The sequence below is a fragment of the Pelophylax lessonae genome, assembly GCF_965119305.1.
Source record: "Pelophylax lessonae genome assembly, chromosome: 8".
In the NCBI taxonomy this organism is placed as follows: domain Eukaryota; kingdom Metazoa; phylum Chordata; class Amphibia; order Anura; family Ranidae; genus Pelophylax; species Pelophylax lessonae.
The window spans coordinates 277,083,823-277,103,326 of record NC_138775.1 but is presented as its reverse complement, the minus strand read 5'-3'; the positions used below and the strand labels follow the sequence as shown (position 1 = coordinate 277,103,326).

Sequence of the window (19,504 nt, the reverse complement as noted above, 5' to 3'; positions counted from 1 at the left end):
GCGAATGCATGCCATTGGCCCAGGAGGAGGCGGGAGGACTCGAGGAGACGCGGGGAACTGAGGAGAAGCCGCCGCTGCAGGTAAGTCTCTCTACATTGAAAGGAGGCACGATGATCTCTCTGCATTGAAGGGGGGCACGGCACGCTGGTCACTCTGCATTGAATGGAGGCAAGCTGGTCTCTCTGCATTGAAAGGGGGCACACTGGTCTCTCTGCATTGAAAGGGGGCACGCTGTTCATTCTGCATTGAAAGGGGGCACGCTGTTCATTCTGCATTGAAAGGGGGCACGCTGTTCATTCTGCATTGAATGGGGGCACACTGTTCATTCTGCATTGAAAGGGGGCACGCTGGTCTCTCTGCATTGAAAGGGGGCACGCTGGTCATTCTGCATTGAAAGGGGGCACGCTGGTCATTCTGCATTGAAAGGGGGCACACTGTTCATTCTGCATTGAAAGGGGGCACGCTGTTCATTCTGCATTGAATGGGGGCACACTGTTCATTCTGCATTGAATGGGGGCACGCTGGTCTCTCTGCATTGAATGGGGGCACGCTGTTAATTCTGCATTGAATGGGGGCACGCTGTTAATTCTGCATTGAATGGGGGCACACTGTTCATTCTGCATTGAATGGGGGCACGCTGTTCATTCTGCATTGAATGGGGGCACGCTGGTCATTCTGCATTGAAAGGGGGCACGCTGGTCACTGTGCATTGAAAGGGGGCATGTTCTCACTCAATAAAGTGTTTGAAAATAAACTTGCATTTAGATGAATTTTACTTTAATTACATCAGTATTTTCATAACAAACAATACATGTGCTTAGGGGGTAAGGGTTTCTTTAACAAATCTAGTGGAAGAGACTCGAGTGCTAAAATCACGCGGGTTAGGGGGCGCAAATTACTTGCCTTGCCCCGGGTGCTGACAACCCACGCTACGCCTCTGGGTGTGCGGCATGCAAATGTGCCGATAGGAGGAGAGAGCAGAGTGAGCAGAGAGATGACTTCCTCAGTCTACTGCTGCTGTTTCACTATCCAGTCAACAGGCATGGGTTGGAGATAGGACACCACTCTATCCCATTACCTGCAACAAAGAAAAAAGGTGTTGTGTGTCTGTCTGAGCAGGGCTATATATAGTGGCTTGAAAAAATATTCATACCCCATGAAATTTTCCACATTTTGTCATGTTACAACCAAAAACATAAATGTATTTTATTGGGATTTTATGTGATAGACCGACACAAAGTGGCACATAATTGTGAAGTGGAAGGAAAATGATAAATGGTTTTCAAAATGTTTTACAAATAAATATGTGAAAAGTGTGGCGTGCATTTATATTCACCCCCTTTGCTCTGATACCCCTAAATTAAAATCTAATGGAACCAATTGCCTTAATTAGTAAATACAGTCCACCTGTGTGTAATTTAATCTCAGTAAAAATACTGAGTCAATACTTTGTAGAACCGCCTTTCCCTGCAATTACAGCTGCAAGTCTTTTTGGGGATGTCTCTACCAGCATTGCACATCTAGAGCCATTTTTGCCCATTCTTCTTTGCAGAATATCTCAAGCTCTGTCAGATTGGATGGAGAGCCTCTGTGAACAGCAATTTTCAAGTCTTGCCACAGACTCTCAATTGGATTTAGGTCTGGACTTTGACTAGGCCATTCTAACACATGAATATCCTTTTATGTAAACCATTCCTTGAAGCTCTGGCTGTATGTTTTGGGTCGTTGTCCTGCTGGAAGGTAAACTTCCGCCCCAGTCTCAAGTCTTTTGCAGACTCTAACTGGTTTTCTTCTAAGATTGCCCTGTATTTATCTCCATCCATCTTCCCATCAACTCTGACCACCTTCCCTGTCCCTGCTGAAGAAAAGCATCCCCACAACATAATGCTGTCACCACTATGTTTCACAGTTGGGATGGTGTGTTCAGGGTGATGTGCAGTATTCGTTTTCCAACACACAAAGCATTTTGCTTTTAGGCCAAAAAGTTAAATTTTGGTCTCATCTGACCTGAGCACCTTCTTCCACATGTTTGCTGTGTCCCCCACATGGCTTCTCCCAAACTGCAAATGGTACTTCATATGACTTTCTTTCAACAATGGCTTTCTTCGTGCTAATCTTCCATAAAGGGCAGATTTGTGGAGCGCACGACTAATAGTTGTCCTGTGGACAGATTCTCCCACCTGAGCTGTGGATCTCTGCAGCTCCTCCAGAGTTCCCATGGGCCTCTTGGCTGCTTCTCTGATTAATGCTCTCCTTGCCCAGGCTGTCAGTTTAGGTGGACGGCCATGTCTTGGTAGGTTTGCAGTTGTGCCATACTTTTTCCATTTTCCCATGATGGATTGAACAGCGCTCCGTGAGATGTTCAAAGCTTGGGACATTTTTTTATAACCTAACCCTACTTTAAACTTCTCCTCAACTTTATCCCTGACCTGTCTGGTGTGTTCCTTGGCCTTCATGGTGTTGTTTATTCACTAAGGTTCTCTAACAAACCTCTGAGGCCTTCACAGAACAGCTGTATTTATTCTGAGATTAAATTACACACAAATGGACTCTATTTACTAATTAAGTGACTTCTGCAGACAATTGGATCCATTAGATTTCAAGGCTGCATTCACACTTGAGCGTAGCGTTTTCGCGCGTTTTTTACTGCAATTTTTACCGCGATTTTCAGGCATTTTTTTCAGGCGTTTTTGGAGGCAGGCATTGAAATCTAACAAAAATGCTGGTAATCACCCCAAAAAGAAGCTCCTGTACTTTTTTCAGCTACAGGCATTTTGCTTCAGGCGTTAAAACGCTCAGATGTGAACAGGGGCCATTTAAATGAATGGGGTTTTACTTGTTAGGCGTTTTGGAACGTTTTTTTTTTTTTTTTTGCGTTTTTGGAGCTGAAAAATGCTCAAAAACGCCCAGGTGTGAATGGAGCCTAAGGGGCATCAGAGTAAAGGGGGTGAATACAAATGTCCCCCACACTTTTCACATATTTATTTGTAAAACATTTTGAAAACCATTTATCATTTTCCTTCCAATTCACAATGATGTGCTACTTTGTGTCGGTCTATCAAAAAATCATAAAATCCCAGTAAAACACATTTACGTTTTTTGGCTGTAACATGACAAAATGGGGAAAAGTTAAAGGGGTATGAATACTTTTTCAAGGCGCTGTAACTCTCAGGACTGGATGCCCCAAAATACGAATCCTTTAGCAGGCAAAGCCGCTCGCAGATATCGATTTCAGATGTGTTCTTAGCTGTTCTCTTGGAGTTTTATCTTTTAAATTTTGTCTCCCATTGAAGCTCCTCGGGTAAACGCAGGGTACGGGAGGTGAGGAGTCTGCCAGCTCTGTGCCGGATAACTCTGATTTGCGGAGCGGAATCCTCATTAAGGAGATGAAAGTCAGACAGCTTCTTCCTCCAGCCTGGCAGAGATTTCATTAGCTGGTCAGATTTCCGCCCACACAACACCTCCGCCAGGTCTCGGGCAAGAAAATCCCTTATTACTGGTGTTATAGAAGAATTTATCCTCCGCTGTCACCGGCGGCACAGGAGTCCTGGATACCGAGTTGAGGATCGAGCCTTTATCTGCAGGAAAACCTGTAAAGCTGAGAAGACTGTTCATCAGTGCTGGGGCCCTATCCAGAAGAGGGGGCCCTAGGAATACTGTATTCCTGGTCCCATATAGTTCTACAGCCAATGGGAGGGTCCAGGGACCCTGCTGTCATTTGGATTATATTAACTGGAACTCCCTTCCATATTTCCCCCCGGTTCCTTGATCCTCCCCCGGTGGTGCCATCTCTTTACCATGGCAGTGCTTTTGGTTTTCCCCCACTGGACTTCCAGGACTTTCAGCCTTTGCATCCTCTTGACACTGCCGAGGTCCTCCCTGAAATCTATAAGCAGCCTAAACCTGCTGCAGTGAATAGCTCCCAGTGCCTGAAACATGTTATTCTGGTACACAGCAGGTAACCTTATTGGCTCTGAATGCAAAAACCTGCTGCAGTGAATTGTGGGTAGCTTCCATCTAGCTCCCAGTGCCTGAAACATGTTACAGCAATCTTGTGCGGAGCAGTAAAGCTTTTTGGGTCACAGTGCAAAGACTTGCTGCAGTGAATTGTGGGTAGCTTCCCTCTAGCTCCCAGTGCCTGAAACATGTTATGGCGCTTTTCCACTGCATGGTACGGCTCGGTTTGGCGCTTTTCCACTGCATGGTACGGATCAGTTTGGCGCTTTTCCACTGCATGGTACCGCATGGTACGTGTTTGAACGGTTTGGTACAGCTGCATTTTTCCACTACATGGTACGGTGTCGGTACGGCTCGCTTAAACAGTACCACCTTGGTTGGGGTTCCAAGCGGGCCGTACCTATACCAGTGGTGGCTGGTGAAGTTTTAAGATGGGGGGGGCGCAAGACCCCGCCCTTCTATTTTGACCCCTCCCATTTCTCAGAAGCCCCACCCCTTATAGACTCCACCCATTTTGCCCCCTGTATTTTGCTTGCGTGAACAAATTCTCCCAATATATCACATATATTAAGGGGTCCATCAGTACTAGTATATCCCATATTATGGAGCAGGGGCCCTATTATGGGATATACTGTGAGAGACACCCTATTATGGGATACACTGACAGAGTGGCACAAACCCCACAGTACAGACCCCCTAGCACAAACCCCACAGTACAGGCCCCCTAGCACAAACCCCACAGTACAGACCCCCTAGCACAAACCCCACAGTACAGACCCCCTAGCACAAACCCCACAGTACAGACCCCCTAGCACAAACCCCACAGTACAGGCCCCCTAGCACAAACCCCACAGTACAGGCCCCCTAGCACAAACCCCACAGTACAGGCCCCCTAGCACAAACCCCACAGTACAGGCCCCCTAGCACTAATCCCACAGTACAGACCCCCTAGCACAAACCCCACAGTACAGACCCCCTAGCACAAACACCACAGTACAGACCCCCTAGCACTAATCCCACAGTACAGGCCCCCTTTCAATGTAGTGACCAGCGTACATGCCCCCTTTCAATGTAGTGACCAGCGTACATGCCCCCTTTCAATGCATTGACCAGCGTACATGCCACCTTTCAATGTAGTGACCAGCGTACATGCCCCCTTTCAATACAGGGACAAGCGTGCAGGCCCCCTTTCAATGTAGTGACCAGCGTACATGCCCCCTTTCAATGGAGTGACAAGCGTACAGGCCCCCTTTCAATGCAGTGACAAGCGTACAGGCCCCCTTTGAATGTAGGGACCAGCGTACAGGCCCCCTTTCAATGTAGTGACAAGCGTACATGCCCCCTTTCAATGTAGTGAGCAGCGTACATACCCCTTTCATCCATCCATCCATGATGATATATATAATGATATCTGCACACTCTGGTCTGGGCCCGGCCTGGGTAACTTGATAAATCTTGCACCGTGACCTGCCTGTACCTACCTGTTCTGGCCTGGCCTGGGTCCATCTATCCATCTTCCAAATCCATTGCCAAATTCCAACCATTGCCATGCCATCCGAACTTAATAAATCTTGCACCGTGACCTGCCTGTACCTACCTGTTCTGGCCTGGCCTGGGTCCATCCATCCATCATGGATGGATGGACCCAGGCCAGAACAGGTAAGTACAGGCAGGTCACGGTGCAAGATTTATTAAGTTACCCAGGCCGGGCGCAGACCACCAGACTAGTGCTGCTGTGCTTTATCATGGATGGATTGGATGGCATGGCAATGGCATTGGACTTTGGCAATGGCTGCTCTGCTGGCATGCATTTTTTTTGTGGACGGTCACGGAGGCCTGAGGTGGAGGAGGACTGACAGGACACAGGAGGACTCCCTTACCGGGCTGCTGCTGCTGCACAGGGCTGGACTCACTCGTCGTCTCGTCTCTTTTCCGACTCCGAGACCCGACCGTGACCGACTGACCTCCTCACCTCACGCTGCGCGGCCTGCGGAATTTCTGCACGGCAGCGCCTGAGGCCTGGATCCAGATGCGGTCTCTCTGCAGTGCCGCCGTCCCGTCCGTCCACAAAGAAGAAGGCCCACCGCCGACTCCTGGTCTCCGTCCGTCTCCTCCTGCTCCTCCTGGACTGGTCCTCTCCTCCTGGTGACTCGGCAGACTTGAACAGACAGTGCGGACGCGACGTCTTCTCTCCACTGCTGCTGTGCGACACACTGTGCTCGGGCGGGAAGGAAGTCGGAAGGCAGAAGCGGTGATCGTGACGCCGGGGCGGTGCACCGCCCCACGCGTCACGTCACCAGATGATGTCCTACTGTGAATGGTCCAGGCTGGAGTCCGGACCAATCACAGCCCGGACATCCGAAAAGTGGGGAGTGTCGGGCGCATTGCTCTGCGCCCCGATGACCCCCTGAAGAGCGCCAATCGGCGCCTCTGCTGGCCGAGGGTGGGGTCAAAAACCCCACCCCCCCCATACCCAGGACACAGTCCGGCCCCCTAGTGGGCGAAAATTTGACTTTTTTTTTTTTTTTTAATCTTTCTTCCTTTCTTTTTTTTTTTGGGGGGGGGGCGGCGCCCCTGTGCCCCCTATCGGCCGGCCGCCACTGGCCTATACCATATCCCACAATCCTTTGCATGCAGCCTTGATTGTTTGTCACTACTAGCCACTGATTGGTCAGAGAATCGTTGTAATCCCACCCACTTACTACTTAAGTGGAAAAGCAAACCGAGCCGAGGAGAGCCTATACAGTGCTGAAACGTGCCGACTCGTATCACACAGTGGAAAAGCAAACTGAGCCAAGCTGGGCCAAGCAGGGCCGAGTGGAGCCGAGCCGGTACTTGCAGTGGAAAAGTGCCATTAATCTGGTGTGGAGCAGTAAAGCTTATTGGATCACAGTGCAATGACCTGCTGCAGTGGATCCTGGGTAGCTTCCCTCTAGATCCCAGTGCCTGTAACATGTTAATCTGGTGCAGAACAGTAAAACTTATTGGCCCACAGAGCAATTATCTGCTGCAGTGGATTCTGAGTAGCTTTATATAAAGATTGAAAAAAAACAAAGAAGGTAATTGGCGCAGAAACTTGCAGTGTCACCTCAACAACTTGTGGATAAATATGGGAAGGGGGAGAGAATACGCATGGACAGTCATGGGAAGGGGGAGAGAATACGCACGGACAGTCATGGGAGGGGGGAGAGAATACGCATGGACAGTCATGGGAAGGGGGAGAGAATACGCATGGACAGTCATGGGAAGGTGGAGAGAATACGCATGGACAGTCATGGGAAGGGGGAGAGAATACGCATGGACAGTCATGGGAAGGGGGAGAGAATACGCATGGACAGTCATGGGAAGGGGGAGAGAATACGCATGGACAGTCATGGGAAGGGGGAGAGAATACGCATGGACAGTCATGGGAAGGGGGAGAGAATACGCATGGACAGTCATGGGAAGGGGGAGAGAATACGCATGGACAGTCATGGGAAGGGGGAGAGAATACGCATGGACAGTCATGGGAAGGGGGAGAGAATACGCATGGACAGTCATGGGAAGGGGGAGAGAATACGCATGGACAGTCATGGGGAAGGGGGAGAGGATACGCATGGACAGTCATGGGAAGGGGGAGAGAATACGCATGGACAGTCATTGGAAGGGGAAGAGCATACGCGTGGACAGTCAATCTGGATGCTCTCAATGTAGCGCCTGCTAGTGGAGGAGATAGAAGCAACTCTGAAGAAACAAAGAAGATAAAAGCACAGCGCCTTCTAAGTGCAGCAGTTTGGCAACTTTAATGTGGGTATAATAAAAACGCACTCAAAAGGGTATGCTTGTTAAAATCAACGGCGGGTCTGAACATCACAGTCCTGGGGGTCCTTGGTGGTGATATCCCCACTGGCTCTCATGGTATAGAGATTCCTGGGTGGTTTCCTGGGTCCGTGGAACGCAGGGGATTAACTCCGACAGACTGTGACGTCACTTCCTGGTAATGATGTAGAGACATAATTGGTGACGCGTTGCGGAGCATGCGCTCCTTCTTCAGGCCCGGAAAACCACGGACACCACCCAGGAATCTCTATACCGTGAGAGCCAGCGGGGAGATCACCACCACGGACCCTCAGGACTGCGATCTTCAGACCCCCCTGTTGATTCCACATGCTTTTAACAAGCTTACCCTTGTGAGTACGTTTTTATTATACCCACATTAAAGTTACCAAACTGCTGCACTTAGAAGGCGCTGAGCTTTTCTCTTCCTTATATAAAGATTGACCTGTGTATCCTCCAGGACTTTCAGCCTTTTCAACGTTCTCACGCTGCTGAGGTCCTCCTTGAACTTTATTCCATTTATAGGCTGCCTAAACAATTATAATAGCTTTATATAAAGATTGACCCACCTCCCCCTCCCTTTTCTACCCTCTTCAAAAATATAATGTGATGAGGATGAAATACTTATCTGTTAGTTGGAACGGGCACCTCCTGGTCTCACTATCTCGGTCTCCAAGCCATGACCAGCAATGAGTTCTGTAATAAGAACTGATTGGCTGCATAGGCAAAAGACTGCCCCCTGCCTGCAGCTGTACAGTGTGACCCTTGCTCTCTGTGAGGAAGCAGTGGTCTCTCTGCAGAGGTTCATCTTGCCTGCTGCTTAGAGCCAGAGCTCTCCAATCAGGGGAGAGCATGAGATTTGCTGACTGCAGATCTGTAGGTCTGACTTAGTAGGAGGCGTGTCAGACCTCTGCAGAGAGACAACTGCTTCCACAGAGATGGCAAGGGTGCCACTCTGCAGCTGCTGTTACAGGGTCACATTCCCCAAACCCCCTTGCCCTAAAACTACCCCCCCCCCCCCACACACACACACTTTCCTGCATTTCAGGGTGCTTCATCCTGTATTTTTTGCATTTAGCGCAGCCGTGCATGGCTTTGCTCCTTTAACATTTGGTGTGTTGATGTTCTGGTTCGGTTCCATGTGCAGTGATGGTTGTGTGACAGCGGGGGTGGGGTGTAGGCTTGTGTTTTGCCAAAAATGTTGGCACTGAAGCAGATAGTTGGGAGGTTCCGTCCTGTGGAATGCTCTGCAGTAACCTCACCGCAATAACTCCTGAAAACAAAATTTTATAATTTTATTTGAACAATTTATTAAAACATTTTCACATAGGATTAAATATGAGCTCTGATTACAATACTTTCCCATCCAGTATAACAGGAAAAAAATATTTAAAACAAATCATGGAAAGTTACACAATCACAACCATTGGTATCAATTTTGGTTGTGATTGTGTAACGTTCCATGAATTGTTTTACGCAATTTTTTCCTGTTATACTGGATGGGAAAGTATTGTAACCAGAGCTCATATTTTATCCTATGTGGAAGTTTTTTAATAAATTGTTCAAATAGAATTATACAAATTACACAATTTTGTTTTCAAGAGTTATTTGCTTCCAAAAAAAAAAAAACCATGGGGGAATCCTTCCGTTTTCTCTAATCTGCAAACTTCCCTTTTCCACACTGACCACAGAGGGGCGCTGCCACCATTGAAAGAACACCTTATATCAGGGATCCTCAAACTACGGCCCTCCAGCTGTTGCGGAACTACACATCCCATGAGGCATTGTAAAACTCTGACATTAACAGACATGACTAGGCATGATGGGAATTGTAGTTCCTGATCCTCAAACTACGGCCCTCCAGCTGTTGCAGAACTACACATCCCATGAGGCATTGTAAAACTCTGACATTAACAGACATGACTAGGCATGATGGGAATTGTAGTTCCTGATCCTCAAACTACGGCCCTCCAGCTGTTGCGGAACTACACATCCCATGAGGCATTGTAAAACTCTGACATTCACAGACATGACCAGAGCATGATGGGAATTGTAGTTCCTGAACAACTGGAGGGCCATAGTTTGGAGACCCTTGCGTTTTTTTCAATGAATACAAGCTATTCACTGATTGGATGAGGTGGAGAGGAGTGGCGGTGACATCACAATCTCCACCGTGTGAAAAGATACCTTGGGGTTGACTTACTAAAGGCGAACAGACTGTGCACTTTGCAAAGTGCAATTGCCCCAGAGCTTAGTAAATGAGGGGAAGCTTTGCTGATTTCCATCATCCAATCCTGTGCAGTCAAAAATGCATTTTTTTTATTTTTTTTTAATTTTACTTGCACGTGATTGGATAGTGAAGCTTTACCTCATTTACGAAGCTCTGGAGCAATTGCACTTGCAGAGTGCACAGTCTATTCGCCTTTAGTACATCAACCCCCTTGTGTGCATTTTGATCCCATGTTCTATATATCCTTCAGGCTCCAATCAAATTAGCGCATCTCCAAAGTCGCACGATTTCCAGTGTGACTCTTGGTGCAATTTTGATCCGACTTTACATTGTATGGGTCAGTGGGGTTGATTTACTAAAGGCAAATAGAATGCGCACTTTGCAATGTGATAAGTAGTGCAAAATGCACTTATGCAATTGTGCACAGGATTAACTATATTAAAATTAAATATATAGAATAAATTTAAGATTAAAAAATATTATTTAAAGCGACCTGTCCGAAAGCAAACGGCTTGATATGTGAAAGAAAAAAGTGGACAGCGCTCATAAATAATAAATAAGTTGAATATACACGTGCAAGGTGAAAGTTGTGCCAAATTGTCATATGTCCCCTGATGACATCAGACGCAAGCTGACGAAACACGTCGGGACTACGATACGCATCCACGTCACTTCCGGCCTGTGGAACGCGGAACGGCGTCCCCTGCTTGGAAAGAGCTCCGGTCTTGCTGATATTTGCGGTTTTACCTGTGAGTTACTACTAAATTTTAATAAGTGGTTATTTGACATACTACACCAGGGGTGTCGAACTCAATTTCATCACGGGCCGCATCAGCATTATGGTTGCCCTCAAAGGGCCGGTTAGATGTCCAGAGCACCCCACCCCCTTACACGAGATGTCAAAAGCTCCCCCACCATCAGAATTAAGAGTCACCCACCCTTCCTTACATCACAGTGCACCCCCTTACCTTGTGCTGCTGCCAGGAAGAAGATGCGGGTGGATCTGGGAAGAACCATAGGAGGGCTGGAGTCATCTTCCAGAGTCTGTTGAATGCTGAGACCAGGAGAGGCAGAGACCAGATGGTCTTGTGGCTGCACAGAGGGGTGCAGGATCTGTAGGAGGAGTTCTGCCCTCCTCTCTGCTACAGACTGCTGAGATGGGGGGGTGGGCAAAGACGAGCCTTTCTGCAGCTGCATAGAGAAGCACAGGATCTGGCAAAGGAGTTCTGTCCTCTCTGCTGCCAACTACTTAGACAAGGTGGGGGCAGACAAGGGGGGGCGGGGCGGTGCTGCAGCTGCAGGAGAGGTGCGAGGGCCACATGAAATGGCCTGGGGGGGCCGCATTTGGCCCGCAGGCCTTGTTTGATGCCTGTGTACTACACCATAAGAGGAGTTCTTCTCTCCCCTACATACATTATCTGGATATCCTTATTATCTATTGGTGACCCCGATTCATGGCATTTAACCGCTTGCCGACCGCCGCACGACTATTTACGTCGGCAGTCAGCCCCTCACAGGCAAAGCGATGTAGGGCTATGTCGCTAGCCTATGAGGCCCTAGGGAGCGAGCGTGCGCCGCCGGAGGCGTGCTCCGGCGCGGTCACAGACCCTCCTCCACGCGCGTGTGCACTCGCGATCTTCCGTTACATCGGAAGAAAGGCAGGCGGCTAATGTAAACAAAGCCACCTGTCATTCTCCCCTGTGTAAGAATGGAGATCGGACGGTTCTACTATGTAGGACCGTTGATCTCTGTTCTTACACTAGTAGCCACAGCCAATCACAGTTAGAAACACGCCCCTAGGGACACACTTAACCCCTCCCTCTCCAATAAAGTTAACTCCTTCACTGCCAGTGTCATTTTTACAGTAACAGTGCATATGTATAGCACTGATTACTGCAGTAATGTCACTGGTAACCCCAAAAGTGTCAAAAATGTCAGTCAAGGGTCCGATCTGTCCGCCGCAATGTCGCAGTCCCGCAAAAAAAATCGCAGATCGCCGCCATTACTCGTTAAAAAAAAAAAAAAAACAAAAATGACAAAAATCTTTCCCTTAGTTAGTAAACGCAATAACTTTTGCGCAAACCAATCAAAATACGCTTATTGCGATTTTTTTTTTTTTTTTTTTTTTACCAAACATAGGTAGCATAAAACAAATTGGCCTAAAATGTTAAAAAATTTTGATTTTTACATTTATTTTTTTAGGAATTTCATATAAAAAAATCTGAAAAATATTGTTATTTTTGCAAAATTGTCGCTCTTTTTTTTGTTTATAGCGCATGATCAAAAAATCGCACAGGTGATCAAATACCACCAAAAGAAAGCTCTGTTTGTGGGAAAAAAAAGGACGTCAAATTTGTTTAGGTACAGCGTCGCACGACCGCGCAATTGTCCGTTAAAGTCACGCAGTGCCGAATCGCAAAATAGGCCCTGGTCAGGAAGGGGGTAAAATCTTCCAGGGCTTAAGTGGTTAAAGTAGAAACTCCATTTATCAGGACAGCGATTTTTATCCTGAGCCACAGCTTGTTTTGACTACCTGTAATGGGGGTCAATACTTCCTTTGATGTCTATCAAAACAGAGTTTTATAAACTTTTTTTAGGACTTTCTTTTGAGCACAATTTTCACCTTGCCCGTGTATATTCAATTTGTTTTTTTCTTTATGAGCGCGGTCCACTTTTTTCTTTCACACTTTGCAATGTGCAGTTGCTGCAGAGCTTAGTAAATGAGGGGAAGCTCTGCTGACTTCTATCATCCAATCACGTGCAAGCAAAAATACTTTTTTTTTTTTTTCTTGCAAGTGATTTGATATTTTTTGCAATGTGAAGCTTTACCTCAGTTACTAAGCTGTGGAGCAACTGCAGTTTGCAAAGTGCACAGTCTATTCGCCTTTAGTAAATCAACCCCGAAGTCTCAACAAAAGTTTCACCAAAGTAATGCAGGCACCTTTTCAAAGTTGCTGCGACCTTAAGTCAATCTGATGTGAACGAATGCCCTTGAAAAGAATGGAGTGCGATATGTCATGCGACTTTGATATTCAAAGTTGCATGATAAATCACAGAAATGTGAATGGAGCCTGGTGGTTGATTGTGAAGGTACACAATGATGAACCATAGCAGAGATTGTTTGTAACGCACCTGAAATACTCTTTTTGTTCTCCAGGTTTCCCCAGGACCCTGACGCAGGCAGAGGCGCTGGATAAGATCTATGACCTGGACTTAGTAATAACATTAAATATCCCTTTCGAGACGCTGAAAGATCGTCTGAACACGCGGTGGATCCACCCGCCCAGCGGACGAGTCTACAACATGGAATTCAATCCTCCAAATGTGTCTGTAAGGACCCTAAAATAACACTTCCCGTTCATGGATAGAATTGTGGGATATGCTCTGCAGGGAAAGTTCAAAACTAACCTCAGAATGTATTATTTTACCAAAGGAGTAGCTTGTGCTTGGAGCAGACTTCCAGCAGAGGTAGTGAGCCGGTCACTAGTTAGTGGGTTTAAACCCTTACATATACCTAGTGACAGGGCTTTTTTTCTGCAGGAACATGGGGGAACGCAGTTCTGGCACCTCCAAACAATGAATGTATTTTATGGCAAGATGTGCTGGGGGGTCTATTGTTCCTGGTGGGGATCTGTTTTTTTTTTTTGTGGGGTCTATTGTTGTAGGGTAGGTCTATTGTTGTTGGTTGGGGGCCTTATGTTGCTGGGAAGTCAATTGTTGCTGGGAGGGATCAACTGTTGAGGGAAAGGGCTATTGTTGACTTCTGGAGGGTCTATTGATGCTCGATGCTGGGAGATCTGTTGTTGCTGGGGTGGTATTTTGTTATGGGGGTCTATTGTTGCTGGGAGGAGGTAAGGTCAGGTGCAGGTACAGAAGTTCAGAATGGAGTCTGTTCGCATGGTGGTGGCTTCCCTGCATCAGGGGGATTTTATTGCCTCCATCAACATTAACCACTTAAGCCCCGGAAGATTTTACCCCCATTCCGACCAGGGGGTATTTTGCGATTCGGCACTGCGTGACTTTAACGGACAATTGCGCGGTCGTGCGATGCTGTACCTAAACGAATTTGGCGTCCTTTTTTTCCCACAAACAGAGCTTTCTTTTGGTGGTATTTGATCACCTGTGCGATTTTTTGATCACGCGCTATAAACAAAAAAAGAGCGTCAATTTTGCAAAAATAGCAATATTTTTCACATTTTTTTATATGAAATTCCCCAAAAAAAAATGTAAAAATCAAAATTTTTTAACTTTTTCCGCCAATTTGTTTTATGCTACCTATGTTTGGTTAAAAAAATCGCAAAAAGCGTATTTTGATTGGTTTGCGCAAAAGTTATCGCGTTTACTAACAAAGGGAAAGATTTTTGTCATTTTTGTTTTTTTTTTTTTTAACGTGTAATGGCGGCGATCTGCGATTTTTTTTTTTTGCGGTACTGCGACATTGGGGCGGACAGATCGGACCCTTGACTGACATTTTTGACACTTTTGGGGGTACCAGTGACATTTCTACAGTAATCAGTGCTATATATATGCACTGTTACTGTAAAAATACACTGATAGTGAAGGGGTTAACTTTATTTGGGAGGGAGGGGCTGTGTGTATCCCTAGGGGCGTGCTTTCTACTGTGATTGGCTGTGGCTTGAGCTGTAAGGACACTGATCAACGGATCTACATAGTTGATCCGTGTGATCAGTGTCTTTACACCGAGGAGAATGACAGGTGGCTTGTTTACACAAGCTGCCTGACATTCTCCCTCTCCCCCGCCGATCGCCGAGTGACCGGCGGACATCGGGTCTGCCGGTCACACGCGTGGGGGGGTCCGTGACCACGCGGGAGCGGGAGCGCGCGCTCGCTCCCTAGACCCTCACAAGCTAGTGACGTAGCCCTACGTCACTTTGCCTGTGAGGGGCTGACTGCCGACGTAGATCGGCGTTAGGCAGTCGGCAAGTGGTTAAGGATGCTTACTTTCACATTCCAATATGTGTGTGTCGGTCAGCAGCGCTTCTGTGGGAGAGAAGCATTATCAGTTTGTGGCGTTAACCTTTGATCTTGCCTCCGCTCCTCGGGTCTTCACGAAAGTGTTGACCCTGGTGCTAGCATTGTTACGTTAGCAGGGGATCGTGGTCCTGGGCTACATGGATGACATTCTTCTGCGAGCAGAGTCTCCTACTGCGCTGGTGGAAAACCTGGAGATCTCCATACGGACCCTGAGGAGGTTCGGCTGGATTCTGAATCTTCATAAGTCTGCCTTGGTTCCTTCCACAAAACTAGACTATCTGGGTCAGACTCTGGACCCGGCCTTAGCCAGAGTGCTCCTTCCTCTGGACAAACTCCAGAAACTGCATGCTGCAATTCGCCTCCTGCTGTCCAGCAGATGGTCATTCCTCTGCACTTGCATACGAGTGCTGAGCCTGATGTTGTCTACCTTCGAGGCAGTACCGTTTGCATGGTTCTATACGAGGTTCCTGCGAGAGAGATTTTGATCAAATGGGACAAGACTCAGTACAACCAAATCCAGCTGAGCCGGGGTGCAAAAGAGTCCCTGATATGGTGGCTTCATTCTCCGGAGCTCCGCAGGGTAAATCCTTCCTCCCCTTGTATTGGACGGTGGTCACCACGGATGCCAGCAGAAATGCCAGCAGAAATTCTGCTCAGGGGGTCTGAACCCTGGAAGAGTCCAGACTACCGATCCATATCCTGGAGCTCCGAGCAATCAGATTGTGCCTGGAACATTGGACGGATCATCTCCAAGGATGTCTAGTGCGTATTCAATCAGGCAATGCCACAGCCGTGGCTTATATCAATCACCAACGGGGCACAAGAAGTGTCCTGGTGGCTCTGGAGGTAGACGGCATTCTGAGGTGGGCAGAACGTTCGTTCCAGCCCTTTCCGCCGTACACATTCCCGGAGTGTAAGACTGGTAGGTGTATTACCTCAGTTGGCATGCGTTGTACTAGGGGTAATGGTCTCTTCATCCGGAGGTGTTTCATCAGTTGTGCATCCCGAAGTGGATCTGTTGGCGTCTCGGATCAACAGAAAGATGGAGAGGTTTATGCCACGGTCACGGGATCCTCTGGCGGACGCGCTGGTGGCCCTGTGGGGTCAGTATCGTCTGATTTACGCCTTCCACTCCCCTCAAGCTTCTGCCAAGACTTCTACGGAGCAAGAAGGGACTTCTATCAAGGTAGAAGGCATTACGGTCATCTTAGTGGCCCCGAACTTACCTCGCCAGACTTGGTACGCCAATCTGGTGCGGCTGGTCATTGACGTTCCTTAGAAACTTCCTCTCAGGGAGGATCTGCTGTCCCAAGGGCCAATCTTCCATCCTGCTTTACAGTCGCTGGCTTTGACGGCTTGGCTGTTGAAAGCCAGGTACTGAAGGATAGGGGTTGGTCTGAATCAGTGTTTAAAAGCTAGGAAATCTACTTCTAGGAAGATCTACTATCGTATATGGAAGACGTACATCGCGTGGTGTGAGTCCCTTGGGGTTCATCCTCACTCCTTCTCGGTGGCTCAAATCTGGACCTTTCTTCACGGGGGGTTGAACAGAAATTGGCCTTAAGTACCATCAAAGGCCAGGTGTCAGTTTTGGCAGTCGTCTTTTAATCACCCTTGGTCACGCACTCCCTGGTGCATAGATTTCTTCAGGGTGTTCACCATTTGGTTCCTCCCAGTGAGGTCTCCATTGCCTCCTTTGGACCTCAGTTTGGTGCTTTCGGTCCTCCAGAAGTTTACTGTTGAGATTCTTTGGGAGATTCACTTGTATATGCTGTCTCAGAAGGTGGGAATGAAGACACTGTGTTGACTGGCGGTGTTATCCTGGCATTCACCTTACTTAGTGGTTCAGAGATATGGTGGTTCTTCGCTCCTGTCCGTCAATCCTTCCAAAGGTGGTCTCTGATTTCCATTTGAATGAAGACATTGTGTTGCCTTCCCTGTGTCCCAGGCCAAAACATCCTAAGAAAATTGCCTTGCATGCCTTGGATATGCTTTGGGCAATTAGGGTGTTCCTGGCAGCTATGGGGTCTTTTAGGAAGTCAGACTCACTATTTGTGCTTACGGCTGGTCTCGGACAAGGTTGTCCGCTTCCTCTGCGACCATTCCCAGATGGATCAGACAGACGGTGATTCAGGCCTATTCCATAAGGGGTCAGGTTCCTCCTTTCTCTATCAAGGTGCACTCTTCTCGGGGGCTCAGTAGCTCCTGGGCCTTCAGTCATCAGGCCTCAATGACGCAAGTTTGCAAGGCGGCCACCTGGTCGTCGGTGCACACTTTCACAAAGTTCTGTAATGTGGATGTGTTGGCATCTGCGGATGCTCCTTTTGGCTGCAAGGTTTTGCAGGCTGCTGTTTAGAGGACTTACTCCTCCTTGAGGGTGTATTGTTTTTTTTCAGGTAGGCTCCAGTTTGTTTTGGTTGAGCCCCTGTTGCCTGGTTGGCTACTGTTTAGGTTTGGGAATTTTTTCGCTGTTCCCACCCCTCATGTTTAACACGGCTTTGGGACATCCCAATGGTTAAGAAGATCAGGAGCTGTGCCCGTTAATGAACGAAAGATAAAATGGGATTTTTGACTTACCGTAAAATCCATTTCTCTGATGTTCATTGACGGACACAGCACCCACCCCTCTGTGGAGTTATTTTCTCTGACACTGCTTGTAACAAAAATATAGCAAAGAGAGGGAGTATACCCCGTGGGACTGCCCATAGGCGTAGCCAGACTTTTTTTCTGCCTAGTGTCCTACTCCTGTAGGGGGCAGTATAACCCAATGGTTAAGAATATCAGGAGCTGTGTCTGTCAATGAACATCAGAGAAATGGATTTTACGGTAATGCAAAAATCTAATTTTTGCTTGCACATGATTGGATGATGGAGCTTCTGCTCATTTACTAAGCTCTGGAGCAAATGCTCTTGCAGAGTGCAACTGCACTTTGCAAAGTGCACAGTCTATTTACCGTTAGTAAATCAACCCCTTAATGTTCACTTTACCAGATCAAAAGGGAGAAAAAAAGAGAATTCCATGGTCAAGGTTAAGGCCCTTTCACACTTGTGCGATTTGTCCTTTGACTTGGGACTGCAAAGTCGTATGATAAGTAGAGCTGTATAATTAATCGTTAAAAAAATCGCAATCTCGATTCACATCCCCCCCCCTCGTGATCTTAAAATGGAATTTCCTTGATTCATACAGAGCAGAGCTGTTCTCTGCTCACTCACAGCTGTCAAAAAAAAGAGCCTCTGGCAAATGTTTATCAACATTGTTAAGGTTGCTAGATAGCTATAAACACAATGTTTTACAATGTATCATTTCTTTGTTTTCCATAAGAGCCGGTTCGCACTGGGCGACCTGTCAGGCGACCTGGTCGCCTGACAAGTCGCCGCTGGTCGCCTGCCATAGATTAGCACAGGACCCATTCTAATAGGAGTGACACAAGTCGCTCTGACTTAGAAAAAGGGTCCTGAGCTTCTTTGGGGCGACCTGGAGCGACCTGCATTGACTTCAATGATATGAAGTCCGTGCCGGCTGCTCCGAGGTCGCGGTGTGAGCTGCGCACCGCGACTTCACAGGTCGCCCCGACAAAGTCGGGTCGCGCCTGTGTGAACCGGCTCTTAAAGGAATGAACTTCGGTCTTTAAAGCGGTAGTATGCCGCTTTATTTCAATTTTAACTACAGGTAAGCCTATAATAAGGATTACCTGTAGGTACAATTAATATCTCCTAATCCGGCACAGTTTCGGAGATATTTGCAGTGCATGCAGCCGCTCACGCGAGCGGCGCATGCGCTCTGAAGGTCCGGCGGACCTTCAGCTTCCCTTGCTGGAAGCTTGCCGGAAAATGACTCCCGTGCGCATGCACAGGAGTGACGTCATTGCGGCTCCGGCCAATCACAGCGCCGGAGCCGCCGAACCCGGAAGAGACGCCGTGGGATCATGTCAGCGCCCGCAGCGGTGTCCGGGGGTCCGTGTCGGGGCTTCGTTCTAAGGTAAGTAATACATAATGAGCTAGTATGCGATGCATACTAGCTCATTATGCCTTTGTCTTGCAGGTTTTTTATTTTTTTTTATTTTAGGTTTACAACCGCTTTAAGTGAGGGCAGTTAAAGAAGAAGTAAACCCTCCCAAAAAAAAATAAAAAACCCTGTAAGACAAAGGCATAGTGAGCTAGTATGCATAGCATACTAGCTCATTATGAAATACTTCCGTTAGAACAAAGCCCCCGCAGTGCCGCCACTCAGTGACCGGACGGCCGACATGTTTGGCCGTCCTGGTTTGTGTCCTCCAACCATCTGATTGGCCTGGAGGCGCGATTAAATCACTCCCGCGCATGCACGCTGGAGCCGTCGTTCATGGCATAGGGCTCTGAAGGAACGGCACGGGTGGCCGTTCCTTCAGTGCGCATGCTCCGATGACGTCATCGGCTGCATTAAAAGTAAATATCTCCTAAACGGTGCAAGTTTAGGAGATATTTACAGTACCTATAGGTAAGCCTTATTAAAGGCTCACCTAGAAGT

The 19,504-nt window shown here is 47.7% G+C and overlaps 1 protein-coding gene across 1 annotated transcript in view; it reads left to right on the top strand.

The window, feature by feature from the left end:
• AK4 (adenylate kinase 4) overlaps positions 1-19,504 on the top strand; it is a 105,035-nt gene that overhangs the window by 72,046 nt on the left and 13,485 nt on the right. Inside the window, exon 3 of the mRNA XM_082265001.1 lies at positions 13,161-13,333. Coding sequence (XP_082121127.1) covers positions 13,161-13,333 — 173 coding nt within the window. The remainder of the gene's footprint in view (positions 1-13,160; positions 13,334-19,504) is intronic.